This window comes from Arvicola amphibius, chromosome 12, assembly GCF_903992535.2.
Source record: "Arvicola amphibius chromosome 12, mArvAmp1.2, whole genome shotgun sequence".
Taxonomy (NCBI): Eukaryota; Metazoa; Chordata; class Mammalia; order Rodentia; family Cricetidae; genus Arvicola; species Arvicola amphibius.
This window is the reverse complement of record NC_052058.2, coordinates 20,256,565-20,279,081: the sequence shown is the minus strand read 5'-3', so window position 1 is coordinate 20,279,081 and position 22,517 is coordinate 20,256,565. Positions and strand designations below refer to the sequence as shown.

At 36.7% G+C, this 22,517-nt stretch overlaps 2 protein-coding genes across 2 annotated transcripts; both read left to right on the top strand.

Annotated features, from left to right (window-relative positions):
* Nucleotides 1-7,890: 7,890 nt before the first annotated feature.
* LOC119827049 (olfactory receptor 6K3-like) lies at nt 7,891-8,838 on the top strand. Its single transcript, XM_038348508.1, has one exon. It carries the CDS (start codon nt 7,891-7,893, stop codon nt 8,836-8,838), a length of 948 nt encoding a protein of 315 aa, XP_038204436.1.
* A 6,834-nt stretch (nt 8,839-15,672) lies between these two features.
* On the top strand, nt 15,673-16,620 carry LOC119828046 (olfactory receptor 6K3-like). Its single transcript, XM_038350072.1, has one exon. It carries the CDS (start codon nt 15,673-15,675, stop codon nt 16,618-16,620), a length of 948 nt encoding a protein of 315 aa, XP_038206000.1.
* The last annotated feature ends 5,897 nt before the right edge of the window (nt 16,621-22,517 follow it).

The window sequence follows — 22,517 nt, the reverse complement described above, 5'->3', positions numbered from 1 at the left end:
GGTAAAATTCTGCATTAAAACCATCAGGTCCTAGGCTTTTTTTTTTTTTTTTTTTTTTTTTGGTTGGGAGGTTTTTTTAATGACAGCTTCTATTTCCTCATGACTTATAGGTATATTTAAATTGTCCACCTGGTCTTGATTTAATTTTGGTATATAGTATTTATCTAAAAACAAGTCCATTTCTTTTACATTTTCCAACTTTGTGGCATATAGGCTTTTGTAGTACTACCTAATGATTCTCTGAATTTCTTCAGTGTCTTGTTATATCCCCTTTTCATTTCTGATCTTGTTAATTTGCATGTTCTCCCTCTGCCTTTTGATTAGTTTGGATAGGGGTTTGTCAATCTTGTTTACTTTCTCAGAGAACCAGTTGTTTGTTTCATTGATTCTTTGGATTGTTTTCTGTGTTTCTATTTTGTTGATTTCAGCCCCCAGTTTGATTATTTCCAGTCTTCTACTCCTCCAGGGTGAGTCTTCTTCTTTTTTATCTAGAGCTTTTAGCTGTGCTGTTAAGTCTCTAATGTGAGCTTTCTCCATTTTATTAATGTGGGCACTTAGAGCTATGAACTTTCCTCTTAGCACTGTTTTCATTGTGTCCCATAGGTTTGCGTATGTTGTGTCTTTATTTTCGTTGAATTCAAGGAAGGCTTTAATTTCTTTCTTTATTTCTTCCCTGACCCAGGGGTGGTTCAGTAGTTGACTGTTCAGTTTCCATGAGTTTGTAGGCTTTCTTGGGGTAGAATTGTTGTTAAATTCTTACTTTATTCCATTTTGATCCAATTAGACACAGGTGGTTACTAAAATTATTTGTATCTGTGGAAGCTTGCTTTGTTACCGAGTATGTGATCAATTTTTGAGAAGAATCCATGAGATTCTGAGAAGAAGGTATATTCTTTCCTATTTGGATAGAATGTTCTATAGATGTCTGTGAAGTCCATTTGATTCATTACCTCCATTAGTTCTCTTATTTCTGTTAGGTTTCTGTCTGCTTTACCTGTCCATTGGTGAGAGAGGAGTGTTGAAGTCTCCTACTATTTGTGTGTGGGGTTTGATGTGTGCTTTGAGTTCTAATAATGTTTTTTATTTTACATATGTGGCTGCTTTTATATTGGGGCATAGGTATTCAGGATTGAGACTTCATCCTGATTAATTGTTCCTGTCATGAGTATGAACTGTCCATCTCAATCTCTTCTGATTGATTTTGGTTTGAAATCAATTTTGTTAGATATTAGTATAGCCACACCTGCTTGTTTCTTAGGTCCGTTTGCTTGAAAAGCCTTTTCCCAACCCTTTATTCTGAGTAAATGTCTGTCTTTGTGATTGAGGTGTGTTTCTTGTAAATAGCAGAATGTTGGATTCTATTTTTGCATCCATTCTCTTAACCTGTGCCTTTTTATAGGTGACTTGAATCCATTGATATTAAGTGATATTAATGACCAATGGTTGTTAACTTTGATTTTTTTTTGGTTGTAGAGTTTGTGTTTTTCCCTTCTTTCAGTTGTGCTGGTAGAGGATTGTTAGATGTCTGAGTTATTGTGGGTGTTGTTTGGTTCCCTAGGTTGTGATTTTCCTTCTATTACTTTCTGTAAGGTTGGGTTGTGGCTACGTATTGTTCAAATTTGTTTTTATCCTGGAATATTTTGTTTTCTCCATTGATGGTGAAAGAAAGCTTGGCTGGGTATAGTAGTCTGGGCTTGCATCCATGGTCTCTTAGTTTCTGCAGCACATCTATCCAAGACTTTCTGGCTTTCATTGTTTCCATAGAGAATTCAGGTGTAATTCTGATAGGTTTACCTTTATATATTACTTGACCTTTTTCCTTTGCAGCTCTTAATATTCTTTCTTTATTCTGTAGTTTTGTGTTTTGATTATTATATGGCGAGGGCATGCTTTTTTTGATCCAGTCTATTTGGTGTTTTGTATGCTTCTTGTACCTTCATAAAAGTATCTTTCTTTAGATTGGGAAAGTTTTCTTCTATATTTTTGTTGAATATATCTTCTGGGCCTTTGAGCTGTAATTCTTCTTCTTCTTCTACCCCTATTATTCTTAGGTTTGTTCTTTTTATGGTATCCTAGATTTCCTGGATGTTTTGTGATAAGAATTTGTTGGATTTGCTGTTTTCTTTGATCAGTGCGTTTATTTCCTCTATTGTATCTTCAGCATCTGAGATTCTTTCTTCTATCTCTTGTATTCTGTTGGTTATACTTGTCTCTTTAGTTTCTGTTTGTTTACCCAGATTTTCCATTTCCTGCCATCTCTTGGTTTGTGTTTTCTTCATTGCCTCCATTTCAGTTTTCAGGTCTTGAACTGTTTCCCTTACCTGTTTGATTGTTTTTTCTTGGTTTTCTTGGGTATCTTTGAGGGATTTATTCATTTCTTCTAACTTTTTATTAGTCTTCTCATCCATTTCTTTAAAGGATTTTTTCACATCCTGTTTAATGGTCTCTAACATTTTCATAATGTTACGTCTAAAGTCTATTTCTTCTACTTCTTCTGGATTAGGGTGTTCAAGTCTTCCTGTTGTATGTTCACTGGATTCTGGAGTTATCATGTTGTTTTTCAGATTGTTGGAGGAATTCTTGCATTGGTGCCTGCCCATCTCTTCCTTCAAATGCTGTTAGGAATGTCTTGGCAGCTTGGTCTGATCTTTCCTGTGGCTACCTGTGTATTTGGAGGTCTTTCTTGGTCTGCCCTCTCTTAGGTCCCCTCAGCACTGGAGTTGTCTCTCAGCTTCTCTCCACTCTGAAGTAGGCCCTCTGGACAGATCTTCTGGTACAGGATTAGGGCCACTTGCTGGCCAGGGACGTCTCTGGATGGCTCTTCTGGTACAAAATCAGGGCTACTTGCTGCCAGGGACGTCACAGACAAAAGGGTGGGCTTACTGGGTGCAGGCTTGGTGGAACAAAGATACTCCTGCAGCAGTTGCCCTCACCACTTTTTCCCCAGACCCTCAGCCCCATAGCAGGCTGAGTTGGGGGATCCTGTGACCCAACAGATGGGAAGGGGTGCCTGGGGGCAAGCTGGGATGGGATAAGAAGAGAAAGGCAGTAGTCGGGGAGAGAAGCTCCTGCTGAATGGCCAGAAAATTTAGGGGATTGGAGGGTACTTGTGCTCCCTTTCTGGGGCATCCAGCAGGCCAGTCAGGTACACACTCACCTCTGTAATATCTTTTCCAAATTTTACCCTGAGATAATGTTTATTTTTGATATTGTTGTGTTTTACCTGGATGTAGTAGAAAGATAGTGGCTGTTTTCACATTTATCATATTAGCCTGTGTTTTTTTACTGGGTAATTGAAACTGATGGTGACGAGAGATACCAAAGATCAATGATTATTGATTTCTGTTGCTGTTTGATGGTGGTGGTTGTGATGGTGGTTGTGGGGTGTGTGTGTTTGATTTCGGTGGCCTGATTTTCCCTCTTTGTTTTCATTGGTTTAGTTAGCCTCCTTACATTGGAGTCTTCCTTCTAGTACTTTCTGTGGTATAAATTTATAAATAGACATTGTTTAAGTTTGGTTTTTATCGTGGAATGTCTTATTTTATCCATATATGCTGATGAAAAGTTTTACTTGTTATAGTAGTTTGGGCTGGCGTCTGTGGTCTCTTTGAGTCTGCAGTACATCTATCCAGTTCCTTCTGTCTTTTAGGGTCTCCATTGAGAAGTCAGATGTCGTTTTCATAGGTCTGCTTTTATATTACATTTTCCCCTTTGTTGCTTTTATATTCTTTCTTTGTTCTGTTTGTTTAGTGTTTTGATTACTGAGGGGACTTTCTCTTCTTGTCCAATTTATTTGGTGCACTGTATGATCCTTGTACCTTTATGCGCATCTTCTTTAGGTTAGCTAAATTTTCTTCTATGATTTTGATGAAAATTGTTTCTGGACTTTTGACCTGAATTTCTTTTCCTTTGTCTTTTATTGTCTATTATTATTATTTCTAGATATGGTCTTTGTATAGTTTCTTTTATTTGAATTTTCAACACCTGAGATTCTATCATCTACTTTTTGTATTATGTTGATCAATCTTGACCCTCTAGTTCTTGTTTAAATTTCTATATCTGTCCTTTCCATTATTCCCTTGCTTTGGGTTTTCCTTATTTATTCTGTTTCCACTTTTCAGGTCTTGAACGGTTTATTCATTGCTATCTACTCTTCCTTTGTTTTTTTCCCCTAGATTTCTTCACAATATTTATTAATTTCTTTTTTAAGGAGCTCTATCTTAGTTGTACAGAAAGTTTAAGGTTTTTTTCTTTTGTTTCAGCATTGTTGGAACACTCAGGTGTGCTGTAGTAGGACTACTGGGCACTAATGGAGACATATTGTTCTTGCTGCTGTTGTCTGTATTTTTACCCTGGAATCTAAACAGTTAGGTATTCAAAGATTATAGTTCTAGGTGCTGTTTTATCTTTGTTGAGTTAGAGTGTTGGTCCATGGTTTCAGTTTTTTTCCTCTGATTTTAGAGTAGCATTGTGGCTGTGTGCTACCTGGTAGGAAATTTTCTGTGGATCATATCTATAAGGTATGGCCACTGGAGGTTCCAGGTAGACTATGTTTCTAAGTACTGGGTACTGGTATTTAGGAGTAAGATTAGGCAAGGGGTCTGAGGGAATTCACAAGAGAGGGGAAAGCAGAGTGTTTCACCAGGATCCGCTTATTTGGGCTCCTTGGAATGAGGCCAGAAAGTGAAGAGAGGTCACACCAGATGGCTTGCAATAGTGTGAGGGAAACAATTGGGGGATTGAATCTGTAAGAGCAGGAAACGTGAAGATCTGCAGTCAGCCTACCTGCTTCACTGTCAGGAGACAAAAATACTTTTATTTCAAAGCTGGAGATAAATATATTAACATAAATAAATCTCCAAAATAATTTTGAATGAATGATTTATTATAAAACTATGCCTAATGAATAATCCTATGTAATGATCCTATGAAAAGTAGAGAGGGGCTGCTTAGGGATCCACAGATAAGCAAGGCACCTGCAGAAGCAGTATCTCTGCATGGGAGAAGACAAGTCTGAGAACACAAGCAGATCGTAAAACTCCTTGCAGGAAAGCTGTCATGAAGGCAGAGTGTGGCTGCCTTTGGTTGCTACACAAGCTCTAAACTTGTTTCACTTATCCATCAAATGCTTATAGAGGGTCTTGGACAGAAATAAACTCTTAAAAATCTTAGTACTCAGTGTCAATTTTTTACAGAAGTCACCATTAAGTAATTTTTAATTAAAAATATTTTTCAAATGCTGTTTCCTATCTATAGCCACTACTACCATAACATTAGATGCTTAAACTTTCATTCCTGTGATAAACATATTTTCATGAGAGAAGATATTAATGTGCTATTTATTTGATTTTTGTCCAACATTATCCTCCTGTACATACTAGATTCAAAATCAGTTTTAAAATTTAGGAAAATAATTAAAAGTAAATATATTCATGTACTTGTATTTTCTACCCACTCTATGATGGACTTTTCCTATCTCTCTATGGGCTTGCTCATGTGTGCTTATCAATACACCTTTTATGTACAAGGTGTGAAGAAATCTTTGTGGTCAGTAAAATGTGACATATCTCAGTGAGAACCTCACTTCTTCTCTAAAGGTTTCATCATCTGAATCTTCCTGAAGAAGTCCTACTGAATTCACATCTATGTCATATGCTTCAGAATTGTGATATCCTCACATGCTGCTGGAAAGGCTCATGCAAGTGCATAAAGACAATAAGAACTATGAGCCAGAGACTCTGAGCTTCATTCCTTTTGTTTCTAATTCATCCCCTGCCTTAGTCTGCCTGACATTGTGTAATAGAAACAATTCTCTCATGGCCCATTGAGAAAACAAATCAGCTATCTCATGACCTCTACTATCAAGCATGATGTCAAATCCTTGGTTCCCATAGGGATGGAGTCCTTGTGAAATGGAAGCATGGAACAAAGTTCCCTAATTAGGCACTTGGGGTTTAAGCAGCTTTTCCCTAAGCCCTGGGAAATGTGTCAAAATAAAGTCTTTTCCCATTGTTTATTCCCTAAGAAACCTAGTATGGGTAGTTATAGCCTTCCTATTTGTTGAACTGCAAAGAAATCAGATATTTGGGGAAAAAGAGGTTTCTGGAAGAAGTGAGTATAAGATGAAAAGACCCCAAGAATCATTGTTGAGGTCGTGGCAACGCATGAGGCAGGGAGACTGTAGCTTAGGCATGGAGGCTTTGGGGGGTTGGTTGTACTCTTTGACTATAGAAAATCATCACAAATACATAGAGAAATGATCTATTAAATTTAATCTGTGATATTGTGATATTACATCTATTACATTTATTATCACTTCTTAATCATGGAATCAATCATAGTCTAGGATGCCTATATGTTATATATCAGAGTCAGAAAAGACACCCAGGAATAAAGAAACCCCTACAATGACTGTAGCTTACTAGTAGAGATTCTGGTTGTTCCTCTTCACCAGAGAATAGAGGAATACTTTTTTATTTATATTTTTTGTATAATTCTTCCCTTTTCCTATTTCAAGTTTCAATATTGTGGTTGTAAATTATATTATTGACAGAGTAATTTGACTCACCGCACAATTATACATATATCATGTTATTGCAGACCAGTAAGACATTAAAATTCTTTTAAGAATACCCATGATTTCTCATTTTTTTAGGCTTAGAAGCAAGCTTTGGGGTCTTTAGGCAGCCCTCACCCATGCAATATTTTAGCAAATCCCTTTTGCATTTAAGAAATCTTGCCTCAGTTACCTGAGGGACTGATCTGGACCAAGAAATATTAGGTGAAGAATCTCAGTAACAGCATAAGAAAAGAAACAGAACATAGATTACTTTTACTGTGAGCATCATTTTTAAGGAAAAAGTTTTCATGAAGAAATACTAAAAGGGAATTTATTTTTCATAGTATTTATGTTTAACTGTAGATTTACTGTTCTACAAGATCACTAGAAAGCAAGCAAAATCCTTGGCTTATGCTTGCACTCTCACTCTCCCTTGTGGGTGGATGCTTGTTCATCCTTTTAAAAGAGTGTCTGTATTATGTCTTAGCTCTCAGATAAGTGGCTGTTTTGCGTGGCTATCCAGAGTTTGCCTTTTTTCTAGGTCCAGCCTTCAGATCTTGCACTGTCAAACAATTGAATTTGACTAAAGACACAGTTTAGACTTCCATCTTGTAAAGTATTGTAGCAAATACTCCTAGAAACACCATTAAACCTGAGTCAGATGCTCACTATATTCCAGCTTTAGGTTAGTAGAATGAATGAAATTTTTTGTCAAAGACAATGTGTTAAAAAAATACTCTCACAAGCAGAAAAGGTAACTTTCTGTTGAAATACGCTGATGAATCTCCCTCTCATGAAGAAGCAAAAGACTGAATGGATCATCAGCCAGATGTATGTACACTTACAGAGGTATTTGATCAGATCTTGATCACATAATTTTGCATCAAGTATTATTTTCAATATATGGTTGCTTCTTGATAGCACACATTTCTGTTCACTTTTCTACAACCAAAGCCATTTTGCTTGTCATAATGAGGGATGGGTTCAACTAAATTAATTTCATACTGATTGTATCTGAAAATAATCTTTATTTAAAATAATTTCCCTTAGATTATGTAGTAAAAGGCAGCTTCTACAATACCACATTGTCAGTCAGCAGTGCATACCAACTTACATTTCTAAATAGTCAATTGTTTCTTAGAAAAACAGAATAGTTGACAACTAAATATACTTAGCAAAAAATTTACAAATCTGATAATACTTTAATATATTTTATTTAATTGGTTTAATATTGAGAATTTTACAATTTTGGTTAAAATTTTGTATATTTGTCCTCTTACTTGAGTGCTGATTGTATTTATTCCTTCAGCCAGCTAATAAATGCTGAAAATATGGATAAAGAGAATCATACAAAGGTGATAGAATTCTATTTTTCTGATTTCCCTCAGTTTGAGGATGGTGGCCTTTTGTTCTTCATCCTTCTTCTTTGTATTTACATGTTCATTGTTGTTGGAAACTCCATGATCTTCTTGGCTGTGCAACTGGATGTCCGTCTGCACAATCCCATGTACAGTTTCATCAGCATCTTTTCCTTCCTGGAGATTTGTTATACCACAGTGACCATTCCCAGAATGCTCTACAACCTAGTCAGCAGAGAGAAGACCATTTCCTTCATTGGTTGCCTGCTGCAGATGTATTTTTTCCATTCCTTTGGAGTCACAGAAGGCTTGGTCCTCACAATAATGGCCATTGACAGATATGTTGCCATCTGTAACCCACTCCGCTATGCAATCATCATAACTCCACATCTGTGCACACAGCTTTGCACAGGCTCCTTTATCCTCGGCTTCCTCATGCTCCTCCCAGAGATTGTGTGGATATCTACTCTGCCCTTCTGTGGCCCCAATCATATCCACCAGCTCTTCTGTGATTTAGAACCTGTACTTCTCTTGGCGTGTGCAGACACGTCTATGATTCTGGTTGAAGATGTCATCCATGCTATCTCTATCCTGACCTGTGTCTCCATCATCACACTTTCCTATTTAAGAATCGTCACTGTGGTCCTGAGGTTTCCATCTGGTGAGAGCCGGCAGAAGGCATTCTCCACATGCTCAGCCCACATCACCATATTCCTGCTGTTTTTCGGGAGCGTGGCTCTCATGTACTTGCACTTCTCCGTCACTTTCCAGCCAATACTGGAGAAGATCATCGCACTAATGTTTGCTGTCCTTGCCCCATTTTTCAATCCTATAATCTATAGCCTGAGGAACAAAGACATGAAAGATGCCATTCAGAAAGTTTTCTGTTCTCAAAAGCCATTCACTGTCTCTAGGATCTAATGTGAGTTTACCCATGTCTCAAAATATCTCATCCTCTGCATATGTTTTAAAGCAAACAGTCATAAGATTAGTATGTAAATGTAAGTTTTTTTTCATGGTCTTGGTTGTCTGCCTTTCCAGTTTTCTAATACAATGACCATTGATTGTCCTGGTAAAGAAAGCCATATGCATCTTCTCACTATTCATATTATCAACAGGGTCTTCTTATTTTGAAATCAATGTCATGGTAGATTTTATTGTAAACTCCTGCAAGATCCTGGCCACATTTCTGCAGGTTCTGAGCTCCTACAGATAATCTTCAAAGAGCTCAGGATTCCTTCTGCTGCAGGCAAGAAGAAGGCCTTCTCCACATGTCTCCCACTGCACTGTGGTTCTCATCATCAATGGCAGCATCCTCTTCATGTATGTGTGGCTGAAGAAGAGTTACTTTCTTGATTATGACCGAGCCTTGACAGTTGTCTACTCTGTGGTTACCCCTTTTCTTAACCCCTTTATCTACAGTTTGTGCAACAAGGAAATCAAGGAGGCCCTGAAAAGGCAGCTGATGAGAACAGGGATGCTGTGATGATGGGTGGCAGAATGAAGGTCAAGGACAGATGTGACATATTGACTGAGGGATCATCAAGAGTCAGAGAGGAGAAATGAAGCATCTCATTCTTCTCTTTGTCAGGTATTGAAGTGGTGGCTAGGACTGCCTGGCCTTTAGTGTTATCATAACCATTACAATATCTGCTGGAGCCGCAGACAGCTTGACCCCAGAGACTGCAAAGTATTCACGGCCCTCAGTAGCTATCATAGGATGCTGTGATTTTATAACTTCAGATACTGGTGAATCATGTTTAGAATTTTTGCCAAATATGTTTTTTACCTAATACATGTGTGTTCAGATTTACATGATTTAACATAAATCATATAACTGTTTCTTAAATGATGATTTTTTATTGAATAAAATTTGGAGTAAAAATAAATGTTTCTTAGATTATTTAGCAATTTTCTTGAGTAGTAAACACTAGTCTATTGGGCTTATGTTTGAAATTTCACAAATTTGAGTCTACATTATAGCTTATATAATGATCAATTACTTTGTATTGGTAAGGTAAACCAATCTCTATGAAATTTAATTTATTATACAATATTTTCTTATAAAAATTTATTGACAGTGACAACAAAAATCTTTATACCATAGCTTCTAGCATATGGTTTTCAGTAAAAATAACATTGTCTTTGTTTTAAAAACTTTAATTCACCTGGTTCGTCTTTATTCTGAGATTTAGAGTAACATTATTATGAACATGTATAATATAATAACATTTAGTACACATATATGTAACAAAATATGTCTCAAAAGAAAGGAATAAACCAATCAGAGAGCATCGTTGTGAGAAGGATGGAGTGTGTTGTGTGTCCTGATGACTCATCTGTGTCATTATTAGTGATCCTAAGCATTTACATCTCGTATAATATATGAAAGGATAGGAGCTGGACTATTGTCAAAAAACAGGCTTACCTTGCACTAATTATTCTATTTAACTAGCTATTTCTTGTAATGTGACCATTAGAAAGTGGGAACTTACTTATCAACCAGTACTAAGAAATATTTATACATCTGAATATCTTTGTAATTGAAAGATCAAACATTGACTATAAGGAAGTGTCTAGGGAACTCGAGAGGTGGCTCACCATTTAGAGGCTCTTCACGTTACTGTAGAAAATTGGAGTTCAGTCCCCAGTACCCAAATCAGGTTATTCACAGCTGCCTGTCACCCCAGTTCCAGGGTACTCAATTGCTTCTTGTATCTCCTTACACAGATGTACAAATATATGCAATGCTTAAAAATTAATTCTTTAAAAAAAAGAGCAATACTTGTTCTATGTGGAGGCCAAAAAAAAAAAAAAAGTGAGCGTATTCCACTTTGTCTGAAGGTCAGAGTTTGAAATTGCTCAAAGTTGTTAATATGTGTGGCTACACCACTGACCTAGGGTGTGGTTACTTGGTGTTTTGGCCATTGAGATGGCCCAGAGAGATGTATCCTATCCACCCTGACCAAAAGTCAGAGAATTCAAGCATAATTCTGCTCCTTTTGAGTTAGGAGATTTGACCTAGGGAGTGGCTGCCTTCAGGATACTTGGTCTAGGGTAGGTTCACTGCCGAAACAACAGAATGCTTTTCTCATGAATTAATGGCTTGATGTCTTAAACTATTGAAGCAAGCAACTGTTCTGGTAGTTCTGTGTATAACTTTAAAGCATTTTTTGTATTTTTTTTATTTTCCCCCTTTTTGTATTGGGGTATAAAAGTGTATGGAAAATTAAATACTGCACAGACTCAGTACTCGGAACTCAAAACTCGGTATACAGTAACCTGAGTTGCCTTTCCAGTCATATCGTAAATCTCTGTGATTCTTTCTTATTTCTGTTCCTCCTATTTAACATTTCTAATTCTCATCCCCGTACTTTGGAACATTTGGACCTGCTGAGGCTAGGAGCCCGGCAAAATCACCCCCAAAAGGTGGCTCCTGACAGTTTTATAGATCTAGAGGATCCCCAAATAAATGCACTTCTACTACCTTCAGAATGCCACCCACCCATCCATCCTATTGTTTAAAGACAAAACATTTTGTAATAATCTTTTTATTTATCCTTTGAAAATTTCATGCAATACATTTTGATCATATCTCCCAGCTTCTCCCAAATCTACATTCAAATTCCTACCTCTCCAACATTATGCTTTATGACTCTCTCTCTCTCTCTCTCTCTCTCTCTCTCTCTCTCTCTCTCTCTCTCTCTCTCTCTCTCTCCTCTCCTCTCCTCTCCTCTCCTCTCCTCTCCTCTCCTCTCCTCTCCTCTTTCTTCCCCGTTGAATCCAACTTTTGTAGGCTAATTTCTCTTGGGCATAGGGCCTGCCCTTGAGTGTTATTTATAAAACAGTACTCATTTTATTACAGAAAAGCAACTTTCTCACAGCAGCTATCAAATGGCTGTAGATTGCCACCCAAGGGGGATACTTTGTGCGTATCTCCTATCCACCATGCTGAGACTTTGTCTGGTTTAAGTTAGCCAAGATCTTGTTCATGCTGTCACAGTCATTGTGAATTTCTGTGTCTCCGCCCTGTGTTAAAGAATACCATTTAACTCAGAACACTCCAAACGTTTTTATTCTCTACTCATTGATCAGTTGTGAGTATCTGTGCTAGTTCCCATCAACTGCAAGAAAAAAAACTCCTCTAATGAGGTTTGAGGGATACACTGATTTATGGATATAGTGTTAAGTCATTTTAGGGGTCATTTTAACGCTATCATTACTTTTTGGAGTAATAGTGGTAGGTTACCTGTAGGGCCTATGACACTTCATGGCTGAGAAAGTTGTCAACCCTAGCCTTTGAATCCTGTTGTTTAATAGTTTTCCATTATCCATTGAAGGGGAAGCCCAGCCAATCACCTTGTTTATAAGGCGTGTCCCCCTTAGGCTAATATTTACTTATAAAATCTTGCGGGTCGTGCGGCCCACCTTCTCTTTGTTTTCCTGCGCCCCTCGCTGGAACCTTGGATTTGTAAGTTCCCTTTTCTTTCCTTTATTAAAGCTGAATATTATATATATTAGAGCTAGTCTGGTTAATCATAAATGCCGATCAACTACACCCCTTCAATCCATAGCCACTGAAGTAATGGAAAACACAGAGAAGAAAAACCCAGTTACTCCCTGACACAGTAAGAACTGCTAAGATTCCTTAAAATACTTGGAGAGAGAAATTTGCCATTTTCATTTGTTCAAAACCAAGTACATTAAGTAAAATGACATATTTATTAGAGACTTAAAATACAGCAAAGTCACAAAGGACCTAAGACTGTGCCCTGAGAGAGAGTTGGGTAGTCATAGGCACTTGTATGTGTGTCTGATGACACAGGTTCAATCCCCATATGTCACAGGATGGCAGGAGGGAACTGACCCATTTCCCAGAGTGATTCACTGACTTCCACATATGCATTGTGTAAAGTACACACCTGCCACACACATACACACACAGAGGAAATGAATAATGTAAATAATGAGGATGCTCTAAATAGACCTTAAACCTTCTTAGAAGGCCATAATTAAGTAATTGAACTAATTTGAGCTTTAGGTCCAGATTTTATACATTTTTACCATTGGAATAATGATGATTCTGACAAATTTGCTTGGGGTGTTTTGATATATAAAGCAGTTCTGTAGTGATATTTCATTTGTAATCTAACAAATAAAGTTTGCATAAAGATCAGAGTGCAGAGTTAAGCCACTAGGGGCCAGGTAATGGTGGTACACACCTTTAATTCAAGCCCTTGGGAGACAGAGACAGATGGACCTCTGTGGGTTCAAGGCCACCGTGGGCTACAAAGATTGAATCTGAATAAAAGTCGAACTGAGCTCACACAAATGTGATCACAATACTTGGGATCCAACGCCTTTAATCCCAGCACTAGAGAGGTGGAGACAAGATTGATATGGCTGGGCAGAAGGATGAATATGATACAGAAAGAGACAAGAGCTCATATGTAGTTTGACATTGTGTAATGGAAACAATTATTTCATAACTTACACAGAAAATCAAAACAACTCTCTCCTTTTCTCTACTATCTGGCATGACTTCAAATTCTCACTTCCCATAGGGGTGGAGTCTTTGTGAGATGAAAGCTTGGCAACAGAGTTCTCTAATTAGGCACTTGGGGCATAAGGAGCTTTTCTGTAGGCCCTAGGAAGTGTGACAAAACAAAGCCTTTCTCCACTGTTTATCCCTCCCCAGAAACCTAGTGTCTTATAACTAGTGGTTATAACCTTCCTATTTGTTTGGCTGCAAAGAAATCAAGATATTTGGGGAAAGAGGATTCTGGAAGAGGTGAGTGTAAGATGGGAAGACCCCAAGAGTCATTGTTGATGTCATGAAAACACATGAAATGGGATGACTATCACTCAAGTATGGGGGCATGGAGAAGGTCATTGTGTTCTTTGACTACAGCAAATACATGAAGAAATGGTCTATTAAATTTCATCTTTGACACTGTATCTCTGACATTCTCATCACTACTGAGTCCTGGGTTATTTATAATATAGTATGCCTATTTGTTATATAACAGAGTCAGGAAAGACAGCAAGGAATTTAAAAAGCCATGATAATGATTGCAGTTTACTAGCTGGGTTTCTGGTTGTTCCTCTCCCACAGGAAATAGGGGAGTATTTTTTGTATAATTCTCCCTTTTTACTTTTTCCAGGTTTCAATTTTGTGATTGTGAAGAGTATTATTGACAGAGTAATTTGACTTACTGAGCAATTAAACATGTATTATGTCATTGTAGACCAATAAAAAATGCCAGACCATAAATTCAAAAGATGCAGGTGTTGAAATTGTCTTAATGCCAGAAGTATTTGCATTGTATTTCAGCTTAGAAGCAAGCTCTGGAGTCTTTTAGACAGCCCTCAACTATGTAAGTTGTTAGCATACCCACTCTTTTTGTAATTAATAAATATTGAGTCAGTTACCTGAGAGACTGAACTGGACCAAGACATATTTGAAGGTGATTAATCTGGGTAATAGTATAAAACAAGAAACAATTAGTACATCAATTATTTTTTCTGCGACCATCAATGTTTAATATAAAATTTTTCATGAATAAATACCAAGTGGAATTTTGTTCTCTATATTTTTATATTTAACTGTATATTTAATGTTCTATGAGATCACTGGAAAGCAAAAAAAAAAAATACTCGGCTTCTTCAGGTTGATTCTTTGTGTGTGGATGCTTCTTTTGAGGCTTCAAAGGAGTATATGTATTGTGTCAGCTCCCAGATGAATGACTGACTGGGGTGGCTATCCATAGTTTTCCTCTTTTCCAGGTCCAGCCTTCAGATCTCACACTGTCAAACAGTTGAGTTTTACTAAAGAACACAATTTAGACTCATGTAAAATATTGTAGCGAACAGTCAATAAGACACCACTGAACCTGTGTTAGATGCTCACTATTTTCCAGCTTTAGGCTAGTAGAGTTAATGAAATTTTCTGTCAAAGACAATGTGTTAAAAAAAATCTTCCAAGTAGAAAAGAAAACTTTATTTTGAAATTAGCTGATGAAATCCCTCTCAGAAAGGATCACAGGACTGAGTGGATCATGAACCCGGGGTTTTACTCTTGAGGAGGAGTTTTACCAGATCTTGATGAAATGATATTACATCAAAAATTATTTTTTTAGCCGGGTGGTAGTGGCGCACGCCTTTAATCCCAGCACTCGGGAGGCAGAGGCAGGCGGATCTCTGAGTTCGAGGCCAGCCTGGTCTACAAGAGCTAATTCCAGGACAGGCTCTAGAAACTACAGGGAAACCCTATCTCGAAAAACAAACAAAAAAAAAACAAAAAAATTATTTTTTACATATAGCTGCTTCTTGACAGCACACATTTCTGTTAACTTCTCTGGATGCAGAGCAGTTTTGCTTGTCATAACGAAGGAAGGGTTGAACTAAATTGATATCATACTGTTTGTCTCTGTAAATCATCTTTATGTAATTAGATTATGTAGTGGAATGCAGTTTCTGACCTGTTACCCATTAGTAAAATTGCCAAATTCTTGGGCAATGATATATGCCAAATTTTATTTATAAATAGTAGTTATTTTATTAAAAAGGCAGAATAATTGACAACTAGATATACTTAGTAAAATTTTTGATATCTGACAGTAATACTTTATTATGTATTTTATTTAATTAGTTTAATATTGAGAGTATTTAATTGGTTAAAAAATTGTATATTTGTCCTTTTACTTGAGTGCTGATTGTATTTATTCCTTCAGCCAGCTAATAAATGCTGAAAATATGGATAAAGAGAATCATACAAAGGTGATAGAATTCTATTTTTCTGATTTCCCTCAGTTTGAGGATGGTGGCCTTTTGTTCTTCATCCTTCTTCTTTGTATTTACATGTTCATTGTTGTTGGAAACTCCATGATCTTCTTGGCTGTGCAACTGGATGTCCGTCTGCACAATCCCATGTACAGTTTCATCAGCATCTTTTCCTTCCTGGAGATTTGTTATACCACAGTGACCATTCCCAGAATGCTCTACAACCTAGTCAGCAGAGAGAAGACCATTTCCTTCATTGGTTGCCTGCTGCAGATGTATTTTTTCCATTCCTTTGGAGTCACAGAAGGCTTGGTCCTCACAATAATGGCCATTGACAGATATGTTGCCATCTGTAACCCACTCCGCTATGCAATCATCATAACTCCACATCTGTGCACACAGCTTTGCACAGGCTCCTTTATCCTCGGCTTCCTCATGCTCCTCCCAGAGATTGTGTGGATATCTACTCTGCCCTTCTGTGGCCCCAATCATATCCACCAGCTCTTCTGTGATTTAGAACCTGTACTTCTCTTGGCGTGTGCAGACACGTCTATGATTCTGGTTGAAGATGTCATCCACGCTATCTCCATCCTGACCTGTGCCTCTGTCATTGCCCTTTCCTATTTAAGAATCATCACTGTGGTCTTGAGGTTTCCATCTGGTGAGAGCCGGCAGAAGGCGTCCTCCACATGCACAGCCCATATCAGCATATTCCTGCTGTTTTCTGTGAGTGCGTCTCTCATGTACTTGCGTTTCTCTGCTACATTCCAACCTCTGCTGGAGAAGATCATTGCACTAATGTTTGCTGTCCTTGCCCCATTTTTCAATCCTATAATCTATAGCCTGAGGAACAAAGACATGAAAGATGCCATTCAGAAAGTTTTCTGTTATCAAAAGCTGTTCATTGTCTCTGGGACCTAATGTGAGTTTACCCATGCCAGTTCAAATTATCTTATCCTCTTCATATGTTTTTGAAGCAAATAACTCTAATATTATAAATAATGCAGTACCATCTTTTCTAAGCCAATTAAGGATCATGACCTAAGGGATAATAATATTTATAATTGGCACAGCTAAACGATTCCTTTGTGTATGCCTTCACTTTATACTTAGAATTGCTTGGTTATTTACATAATCATATATAAAATCTTAACAAAACCCCCATGACTGAAATTATTTGAGCTTGACAAAGGAACATGAAACTCTGATTTTAGTTCAAGAACATTTGCTATACTCTATTTAGTTAGTGATAAAACGCCATGATTAGCTGGCACATAGTCACTTCCATGTGTTGGGACTTTGTGTTGATTTCAAGATTTCTTTGCAAAGATTCTAGCATTCTCTCTCTCTCTCTCTCTCTCTCTCTCTCTCTCTCTCTCTCTCTCTCTCTCTCTCTTTGATTTTTTGAGACAGGGTTTCCTGTAGCTTTGGAGCCTGTCCTGGAACTAGCTCTTGTAGACCAGGCTGGCCTTGAACTCACAAAGATATGCCTGCCTCAGTCTCCCAGTGCTGGGATTAAAGGCATGCGCCACCACCACCTGGCTGTTTCTAGCCCTCTTAAAGATCAAGTAGCTTGAGTAAACTGCCTTGAGAATAAAAACTATAAACATAAAACATTTAAACAGTTACAGTAGGTATTTTTTAAAAAATTGTAACTGTAGATGGCTCTGTGGTTAAGAGTTTATGTTCCTCTGATTAAGTGTTCTATATTATTTTTTTTCTTATCTGTCCAGAAATGTCCCTTCTGTCTCTCTTGATGTATTTTTTCTCCTTAACTTGTTGTTTTCCTTCTAATTCTATCTTTATTCTTCCTTATTCTCTCATTTTTCTCTCTTTTTCCTCTGTTTTTTCTCTACAGTATATATACCCCAACAAAATCTTTCAGGCAATACAGATATTACAATGTGGTTTACATTCTGTTTTTCAAGTAAATTATTACAATGAATACAAGTGAAAAACAGAATGTTTTCCATATCCCTTACATAATTAAACATTTTACATATTACAGGTGAAAACTGAATTATCCCCAGGAACCCACATGCATTCACACCCAAACCGCTCATTGTAGATTAAGAGTGTAAGCAAGCAAGATATTCTTCTGAGCCAGGTGTTTTACTGGCAGACTGCATTTTGCAGTTACAAAGAAAGGATCAATCGCTTTATTACTTATCTTAGAAGGTAATGTTATAAGGAATCTTAAAAAAATCAGAAACCTAAATTTTATACATAAAAAACAATCAGTCAGCTCAGCTTTAAATCTTCAGTGTGCAGACCCACTCATCAATAGAGTTTTATATCAGAAGCTTGAGGGCAGAAATGTGTATAAGGAATTAATCATCACCTTTGATCATCAACCATCCTAGCAAGAAAGGCACGCCAGCTGATGATAATTGAGTTTCTTTTTGCTTGTTCCCTGACCTTAAACAGCTCCTCACTTAACTATGTGCTTTTTAAAACTTTGCATTGTTTCTTGGGTTTTCACCTCAAAACTATTTAACAAATATATCTTGGTCTAATTTTAAGTTATTTTAAAAGCTTTGTTTCTTCTATAATGCACTCTAAAATCTGTGAATATACCTCCCAACATTAAGGTTAAAAGAATTTAAGCTAGCTGGGCTACAGGGACTCAATTCTTTTTCTTAATCATTAGCCTAAACCTCAGTCTATACTGCTCCCCAGTAAAACCTCAATTGTTCTATCTATGCGACACTTGCTTTTTTATATTTTTAAGCATCAAAACTCTATTTAAACTAACATTATTATTATTATCATTTAGACAGTACAGCTTAGGAAGAAATTATCTTCATAATAATCTACAGGTAAAAATGTCCAATAGAACAGGATGTATCCATTAAATAAACATACTACATTACAGGCAGTGGGGATCTCTCCACATCCATTCACTCCATGACAGAAATCAGAGAAAGATGGCAGCAGCAAGCATGTAAAGGCACAGCAGAAGAAGCAAAAGACATTCTGCCATCTGTGGTTTCCTATCAGAGACTCACACATTAGTGATTCACCTCTTGGTGGAATGACACCTTGAACTTCAATTGCCATCCACTGCTCATCTGACATGGCCACTGGCAAAATATCAAACTTATTCTAATACCTTTCCCACTTCACAGTATCCACTTAGGAGCTATATAACATAGGATAGTTAACTAATCTTGTCTATTTATTTTTAGAGTTTTACTGTGTTATCCAGGCTGGTCTCAAACTCACAATCTTCCTTTCCCAATCTCCTGAGTGATGGGATTACAGGCACATACCACCACACTGGACATAACCAAACCTTTGAAGTTTCACTTGCTTTATCTGTGAAAGGAGATTAAAACTGGTAACTAATCTAAGAATGTAGTATGTATCAAGTTAGTTGAATATTGAAACCTTCAACATGTTGTGTTGCATGAAGGGCACAATAAACATTTCTATCATAAAAAAATAAAAGGAATTTTTGTTCCTTTCTCAGAGGACTTGAGTTTGTTTCTCGGCATCTATGTCAGACAGCGCACAATGACATGTTACTTCAGTTTGTGCCTGTGAATAACTAGGAGTTAGACAGATTCTTGATAGGTAGAGGGCCCACACATAGGTAACAAAGATGGCAAACTTCTTACTTCTTCCTGACCTGAGAAAAAGGCCTGGATGCTTGAGACGTGAGGCCTGGTGCTGGTGACAGTACTTCCTGCTAGAGAACATGGATTAGGAAATGTTTATTCAAAACTGTGGGCCTATCAGTACCTAGTCTTTGTTCAAACTGACCAAACATAAACACCTCATAAAGACACATAAAACTTCCAGGTGTGGAGGAGAAAAAGAACCCACTCTGCTTTGTAGGGAATCTTTCTTTCTGTGTATCATGTTGTGTGCACTGACTGTGTGTGTGTGTGTGTGTGTGTGTTTGTATGTACCTTGTGTGTGGGAGTGTATGTGTGCACCTAGTGTGTGTATTTGCACTTAGTATGTGTGTGCACTTAGTGTGTGTGAGTGTCTGTGTGTATCTTGTGTACGAGTGTGTGTGTACCTTGTGCATGTATGTGTGTACAACTTCTGTATGTATGTGGATGTGTGCATGTGTAAATAAATGCATGTGTCTTTTGTGTGTATTTATGTGTTTGTGTGTGTACATGTGCATGTGTTTCTTCACCTTTAGTAAAAGTATTTGTGTTTGATATTTCCCTGCTGTGAGCTGGTGTATTGAATACTTATTCTTATCTTTAATTTTGTGACTGGCAGGGAAAATTAACCCATTCCAGATCCCCAGAAAATAACACTAAGTGTTCTGACACCCTCCTCTGGCCTCTGAGAACACCCACATACATGCAGAACATACACACACAAATACAAATTAAAAATAAAAAATAATTTAATTCTGGTAGTATTAAGATATTCAACCTTTGGTCATGCTCCATTAAAATTGCATGCCATTATAATAACTCATTGTCAAAATTAGCATAACTTTGCAGGTTTGGTTTGCTCCTCCACTTTCTGCCCTAGATCTCATATTTGCCCATCATAAATTTTATATATTTTGGTGTCTTGTTCAGACTTCTCTCCTTTCTTCCGACAAAACTACTCCAGGAGTTTTAGGAATAAAGTAAAATCTCAAGAAAATGATTTTACCTAGCTCCTATGAGGAAAAAAACAAAGCTGGAAAAAGTTGCAAAAGATTTAAAAGAGAAAGAGGCCATCTAGTGGTATGAAAATGCTGTTGTCAATAGTATGAAAGTTTTCTTTTAATCTTTTTTTCTTTTCTTTTTTATGTTTTGTAAACAAGGTGCAAAAATGGCATTTTTGACACTATAAACTCTAAGTGCATTAGTGTCACAGGTAAATTTAGTTCATATCCATCATGAAAGAAGCTTCATTTTGCAGCCGATCAAGTCTACTATAGGGAAAAGAAGGCAGAATTATTCTAAGATCCATAGCAATTGAACTCCTAACAATAAATAGTGTTTTCCAGACATGACATTGAAACTTCATTCAGGAAGTCTCATCAAGAAGGTTTTGTAAATAAGAACACCAAGGTGTATGTGGGAAATCTCGTTAAGTACCTGCCTTTTCTTGAAGAGCTTCAAGTAATCAATGGCTGGTGGGGGAGGGGATAGGGTATGTAATATTTCTTTTTCAATAAGAGCCTCCTGATAGGTTATTCAATCCAAATGTCAGCCCTAAAATCATATACATAAGAGCAACCTTAAATTGACTCAGTAGATTGTGTGTGTGTGTGTGTGTGTGTGTGTGTGTGTACACAGAAGTAACTACCTGTGTGTCTATGTGTGTGAGTGGGGCGAGAGTATGTGTGTAAAAAATAATGATTAAAGAAGAGGTCAAGAATGTCAGAGTAAGTAGAGGTGTTGAAAGAGGGGAGAGGGGAAGAAATAATATAGAACATATTCATGTATGAAATTCTCAAACATAAAAATAATTTGAATTAAAACAAATGGAACATCCGTAGTATTACAAACAGACGAAAGCTCACGTATAATGGGAACTCTGAAGCAGGAAGACCTAACTCTAATTTTCATCTGAGCCCCAGAAACTGGTCCCTCACAAGCCCAGGGAACACAGTTCTCTTAATTCCACCTCATGACTGTAAAACCAAACTTTCTTCTACATTTTTATGAACCCTTTTATAGCCAAAGGGCACATCTTTGTATGAAAAAAAAAGATAATTTTTTTGGTAATAAAATTTGAATTAATTTTAAAGAAACACTGATATATTTAGTAACTTAGTTGTTACTGAATCTTTTATTTTATCGATTAAATTTCTAAAAAGCATATGACCATTAAAGCTAAAAATCTTAGTGATCTATTTATAAATTAATTGATTTTATCATTGTATTTAAAGGTGTTTAACAATATTTTTTATGATTTTTAAACTTGACATTTAGAGCTCCTTTTAAAATATATTTAAATGGGAATGCACTATTTCTGATTTTAAGTGCCTCAACTTCTTGATTCAACAAAATTTCTATAAGTTCATAAAATAGCCATGATAATATGAAAAGAAAATAATAAACATGCCAAACTTCATATACTTTCCTATGTTTAATGTGATTAATGTAGTAAAAGGCATCTTAATGTCGGAATTCTAATTGTTTGACTCATGGTATGGACTATCTGACTGTAAAATTTATCTTGGCTTGACTATGTATGAACAAGTTTTAAATGAAACCATGTTTAAAGCAGCTGCTCAAATAAAGATTAACAGTTAGAATTACATGGACCATTTGATATTCTAATAGATCAACATGTCTTAAACAATAAAGTTAAAATACTAAATATACTTGAATTTTTATTCTAAAATAAAAATCATAGATTTTGATTTCTTCAAACACTTGTGTTCTCAGCTCTAGGGCTGTGTGGAGTTTAAAAGATGCTAACACAGCACATTATTATCAAGTGAGTTATATTCTACTAATGAAGCAAATATTTACTGAAGCTGCTATATCAAGTAATATGAAGGATACTAAAAATACAACAGACAAAACATCCCCTTGTATTTATATACCCTGTGGTTGAAAAAGAGGAGACTTTTTTTAGTGTAATAAAATAAGCAAATTTTATAACATTATGCATTATATGACTATGTGTTGGGTGAGGAACAGAAAAGGAAACATATAATAATTTTATTTAAAGTGAGTAGGGACTCCTTAAGTAGGATTGGTCAAGTTAGACCTCATTTAGAATGCTAAGTATGAGCAAAACATTGAAGCAAAGGAAATGGCCAATAGGTTTGAGAGAGAGCACAGGCACCAGGGGAAGTCAACAGAAAGACACAAGGGGGCATGTTTAAAGAGCAGATTCTCCTG

Bases quoted from the DNA above. Each gene is read 5' to 3' on its own strand.
- LOC119827049 (XM_038348508.1), top strand. From the start codon at position 7,891: ATGGATAAAGAGAATCATACAAAGGTGATAGAATTCTATTTTTCTGAT.
- LOC119828046 (XM_038350072.1), top strand. From the start codon at position 15,673: ATGGATAAAGAGAATCATACAAAGGTGATAGAATTCTATTTTTCTGAT.